We start from the raw sequence: 6,000 nt of genomic DNA, 5'->3' as shown, positions 1-6,000 counted from the left end.
AGCACATTCTCTGATGGATTTCCTTTGCACTGTTCCCTTCTGCTTGCAGGAAACGAATAACACTCCTCAATTCATATATGGCAGGAGAATTGATAGAGAGGCAGCCATATTTAGACAACTGATTTGGGAACTAGAACTAAATACTTTATAATTTGGTTCAAACAATTATGAACACTGTTGTTGGTTCGAACAACTATTTCAGTAGTTTTAAATCGTTATTAGTCTATATAAAAAATTTAACATTGCGGTGAATATAATGTAATTTAACCAACAGTATGTACAATACTTTTTCAGATGCTACAGTTATACCTTAAAAATGTGATGATAAACCCAACATTCATAGGTTTTAATTTGAACACATAGGAGGCCTTGTGAATTGCATATTATTATTGTCTAACAAATATGTTGTGTTATATATATTAATTACAATCTTTTTAATTTATAGAAACTACTTTTATATACGTATGTTAAAGGTTAAATGAAGATACAGCCAATAAATGTACAAATATTATATTTACAATATTGTTATTATTTAAAACAATTTATTACACATTGACATTCTAGTTGAAAGGATTTTTCCAGATCGTTCATTGTGTTTGACCAAGTAAAAGTGCTTAAAGGACTTGCAGGAATCAAAAATACAGTTTTATCGTAATGTTGTATACATTCAGAATAGTTTAACCACACAGATACAGATGAACTAAATAGTGTTTAGTAATTGGTAGACCTATGATAGCATTAAAGCATTACGTATATATCCTAAATTTCACAAGACAATATTTTTTTAATGTTGATGTACTTTATTTTTTTTCTTGAACTTCAATTAAAAGGATCATTATTTTAAATTAAATAAATTTTTGACCTTTGTTAATTTCTAATGTACCACTGGAAAATGATCTGTAATGTCTTTTATACATTAGAGGTAAAAATATATTATAACTTCCCATGTATTTGGTTACAAGTCTTTTTTTTAATTAAAAAAAGAGAGGTCAATCCCTGTTTTAGCCTTATTTTGCCTGTTCTCATGGGACATGCTTTTCCAAGATTGACGTTATTGATACAATTTTTTTCGCTTTAGTGGAACTAGTACTTGTATCTCCACACCCCCTTTTTAATGTTATTTAACAGGTTTTCTGATCGAGGATGGAAATATATTTTGTGAGTTTCTTAGAATATAGGTTTAAAACAAGTTTTAGAAAAATTTGGTCAAAATCAGAAAACTTTTCTAAAAGTGGTCACAGTATCATCCAAAAGAGGGAGGGAATCAACGAAGGGTAAAATGCAGATTGTACTCCTGTTGTTGATTTTTGATTGCGGGTTGTTGATTGTATATTGAATCATGGGAAATGGTTTAATCCTCAGTGTGCCTGGGAGCACCTATACATATTTGAATGAGCGTTAAGAAATAACTGATGCTATCATTTATATATTATTGAAATTTTAAGACCAGATAAACACTTTTAAGGCTATGTTCACAGACTTTATTCATAAGAAAGAATTATTTTTACTGTATTCTCTGTGGTTGTAACTTACCATCAAGTGGTTCTTAGCTACAGTACATTAAGTGTAACCCTGTGCGATGAAATCATTCATTCATTCCTACCCCCTACGTTTCCAGGAATTACCTAAAAGGTGTTACCCTGAAGCACTGATTATGTTCTTTATTTATGGAAGATGTAACAAAGTAGTAAATCCTGATATGGAATATAATCTATTGTTAATGATATGGCATCAAATCAATATGTTTCATATAATAGCTTCTCAGTCACTTTGGCAGTCAGTAGTTTCAATCTCTTTTCTATACTACAAAAATAACTATTAAACCGGAATACTACTTCACAACAAAACAAAACGATTGCACCAACAAACGAAAAAATACAATAAATTACAGCAAGGATTACTAACACTATATTACACACAGTAAATTAAAAGTAATAAACAAACGTATACTTAAGTTAAATGTAATGCTTTGACTAAATAGTAAAACTTATCTCTTTGGTATTATTACAAAATTAAATTATAGTATCACAATATTCAAGTATACATGTAAATAAGAAATTCTTAGTGAACTATTTATTATAAAAAATAAAAACACAGGTAATAGTTGGAAAAAATACATTTTTTGCCATATATGCTTCTGCAAAATTCTGTAAATGAAAATTAGCCTTTTTATTTGTAAGTAGTAAGCAATAAGCTCTCTAGTTTCATGTCATATGTAAAAGTTTAGGCCTTAAAGATCTATAAATATCTTACGTGTGTATGGAAAACTGTATGATAAATTAAAGTTTATTTATTAGTTACTCTCATAGCATTAAAAATTTAATATTGAACAATGTACATATTTATACTTTAATAACTAGAAAAAAGTGTATTTGAGCTATAATTGGATGCTTTTCATGATCATCCTTCCTTCTCTGTTGCTGACGTACTTTCTTTTCCACTCTTGGATGGCTGGGCTCTCTGAAACACCAAAAATATATAGTCATAGTCATAGTAATAGCCAAACCACTGTATTCCATAATATGCACAAGGTATAAAGAATAGCGCCATTACAATCAAACTAAATAAAAATATTAATTTAAAAATATAAATAAAAAATGGGAACATTAGTACATTTAAATGATAAAACTTACAATTTATCTTTAATTCTTCTTTAAATGAATTAATTAGTTTTTATATTAAAATATTCCTTAAAAGAATGGAGACAATTTGTCAAATAATCCATTATTAATCCATTCTGTTTCCATTATAAATTTTGTTGGTAAATTATGTAAATATCTCACACCTCTGTAATATTTTTTGGTAAAATTCAAGATAGTCTTGATCGATGTGTCTATTAGTATTATAATAGGGGAGTCCAAGGATTTTTCGTGTTACTAGATCGCGTCAGAAAATTATATAGGGAGAAATGTTGCACCCTGTAATGTGCCCCTAGCACATATGAACCTTTAATATAGGGGTCTGCGTTGAGGGCAGACCGTCAGTAAAAAAAAAAATCGATCCTCAGAAAAAATGGTGCGCGTCAGATAAATACAAGGTACGAGTATTTACATGTAGAACAATGTACATGTAGAACAGTTTAGATTTCAATAATCTGACGATTTAAGCGTGGTATAAGGAAATAGGAAAGTCACAAAGGTGTAAAAAAGTACGTTAACTCGAAATACTCAAGCGTGATTGAACTTTTTTTTATTTTGAAGGAAATCTTTTAAGGATTACGGAAAAAATATAATCTGACGATTTTCATGGGGTGAGGTAGGTTTTTTCTTTTTTTTCTCTCTTTTTTGGCCACCGTCCATTAATTACTCGTCAGATTAATATCGCTCGATTATCAGAAAGATATAGCGCGTATACATTAAGAATGTCTGATGCGCTCAAGTATTTCCATGTAAAAGTTTTTTTTTTTTTTACATTTTTGAAAATTTGTCCACGCTTTCCTCCACACTGAAATAAAAAACTTAACATAAACTTTTTTCGTTTTAAGACTTAATCTTCACAATCTTATAAGCCCCCACTGCAAATTTAGCAACCCGGGCTCCCCTACTATTATATGTATGTTTATTAGTTTTCAGCATAGGATGAAAAAGTTGTTTTACATAAATTATTGATTCAAATGGGTGTAAACCATATACTGTCAGAATTCCAAGTTCAGAAAAAATTAGTTTAACAGAATTTTTATATCTTAAACCTTTCATGACTCTCAAAGGTTTTTTGTAGTACAAATAGCCTATCTAAATTGCTTATCGTGGTTGCTCTATAATTGCTTATTCCATAAGCTAAATGTGAATGGATCAATGAGAAATATATTAATTTAAGTGTATTTAAATTAATATTTTTTGCTGTTTGTAGCAATGCATATAGACCAGCAGACATCTTATTAGTAACAATATCTACATGTTTATCCCAAGCTAAATTTTTATCTAATAAGTCCTAGAATAAAAATCCAACATGAGTATGAAATTAAATAAAAAGAAAGAAGTTTGTTAAATAAAGAGCTTATTTCCCAGAGTAATCATATTGGAAAATAAATAGATAGGATAAAGCAATAACTTAGACAGACATACATTTTCACACTGATGTGTCACTGATGGTCAAAGTTGGGGTGACAAATTATCAGGAAGGAGATAAAACAAAATTTCACCATGTAGATCATCATAGACTCAGTTCATCATGGACAATAAAGAAGCTTTTACTTATTTAATTGAAAAGTTTTCATCATTATAAGCTAGCACTTAAATACAGAAATGACATTGCATTCTGGGTTTTTAACCTTTACAATAGCAACGATTTGATGCGTTTTTGTGCCAACAGTGGCAATAAAGTTGTTCATATTCTTCATAGAGTAGAGTGGCAATCCTTCAGAAGCATATTATATACAGGGAACATATAAAATGTGCTTTATATCCTCATTGGCTTTGCTTATGATCTGACAACCGTCAATGAGATTTTGAACCATGACTGTGGTATTACAGATTAAGTTGCTTAAATAAGTTAATCAATTTGTCATACTTAAATGGTTAACTTTAACATATTTTTACACATTTCACATTAAATATTGAGGAGCTGTGTAGAAAATTACTTCAGTAGAACCAAACTAACACATTGATAGAATCTTATGATATAAAAATACCTTTAAATCAGTTTCCAGAATATTTCTGTCAATCTTCTGGTACTCCTTGCCAGATCGTGGTCTCATGGTAGAAACAGCTTGATGGCCAAAGCTAGAACAGAACCGAAGCTAATTCTCCAAATACTCCTAAGCATATGAAATATATAAAATTATGACGAATTTTGAAAGAGTATTGACACATTTTCCATTGCTACGATAGCTCTATAAACTGTTAATCTTCGCAATGAAGGAGCTCTTCTTATTGGAATATCAATTTTCTATTATTTTACAAAAGAAAAACTCACAATTCTCCAATAATCTGTGTATTTTACCACGAGGCCTTTCGACATCGAAGATGCCATCATCAGGGTGAACCAAAAATTTAAAAACAAATATCAGCTGAGTAAAACTAACAAGATTTATATGGTTAAAATTAAAATAAAATAAAATTAATATTAGTATATGTATAAAAGTTTTGGTCAAAAAAGAATTTAGTTATATTTTAAAGGAATGGTGAATTTTGAATCGGTCCAAAATCATTGTTTAATATATTATCTTTATGTTTTGTTATGTATAATGTTTCATATGCGTCGAGTTCTTCTTGTTTATGGACTTTTTTTAATAATGTAAAGTTTTTAAAGGTGTGGTTTGTTTCAAAAGCATGTTTGGCAATAGCAGATTTTTCAGTTTGTCCATATTTATAATATCTTTCGTCTTCTTTAAATCTTTTTTTAATGGTTCTTTTTGTCTGGCCAATAGAAATTTTATCACAATCTTGACAGTTAATTTTGTAAATGTAAAAAGATTGTTAATCTTCGGTTTTAAACTTCTACAAAAAGCAATGATCTTCAAACAAGTAAATAAAGAATTGTTTAAATGGTGGATATAATGAAAGTAGTATTATAGTGCTCGAACACTGTATTGTAATATCCGTAAAGACTTACTGTAAGCTATCCGGAGTGTCAGAAGAGCTAAATGAGGACAATGAGAGAGTCTCAAAGTAGTCTGACATGTCAGACGTGCCACTGCTTGTGCTCCGAGAGTCTATGTAGGGCACGGCTGCACCTGGGCTTAGGCATCCTGTAGTAACCAATCATACACATTACACACAAATTGTCCCTTTATCAGACACAACTTATCTCTACTAAAATCAGTAAGAGAAAACCTTCAAACACAACTTATATATAATCAATAAAGAAAATAACATAAAGAAAGAAGATAGCATCAGAATATCAAAAAGTTGGCAATCTATGATAAAGAATCGCCCCGTATTGATCAGTGAGTAAGCACAATTATTTTAATCGTCCTTAGTCCATGAGTCATCAAGGAAAAAAAAAGCAGATAGTTTAAGTAATCAATAATGAGGAAGAGGAAACACATAAATAGATCAA

General features: G+C 29.8%; 1 protein-coding gene across 1 annotated transcript in view; it reads right to left on the bottom strand.

Moving 5' to 3' along the window:
- Positions 1–557: 557 nt before the first annotated feature.
- The window catches only part of LOC124361809, an 86,092-nt gene continuing 80,649 nt past the window's right edge, over positions 558–6,000 (bottom strand). The window contains exons 14-16 of the mRNA XM_046815790.1: positions 5,554–5,689; positions 4,631–4,721; positions 558–2,460 (exon numbers count right to left, since the gene is read on the bottom strand). Coding sequence (XP_046671746.1) covers positions 2,401–2,460; positions 4,631–4,721; positions 5,554–5,689 — 287 coding nt within the window. The 3' untranslated portion in view covers positions 558–2,400. The remainder of the gene's footprint in view (positions 2,461–4,630; positions 4,722–5,553; positions 5,690–6,000) is intronic.

This window comes from Homalodisca vitripennis, chromosome 5 (genome assembly GCF_021130785.1).
Source record: "Homalodisca vitripennis isolate AUS2020 chromosome 5, UT_GWSS_2.1, whole genome shotgun sequence".
In the NCBI taxonomy this organism is placed as follows: Eukaryota; Metazoa; Arthropoda; class Insecta; order Hemiptera; family Cicadellidae; genus Homalodisca; species Homalodisca vitripennis.
The sequence above is the reverse complement of the archived record's forward strand: the minus strand, read 5'-3'. Positions and strand labels throughout refer to the sequence as shown.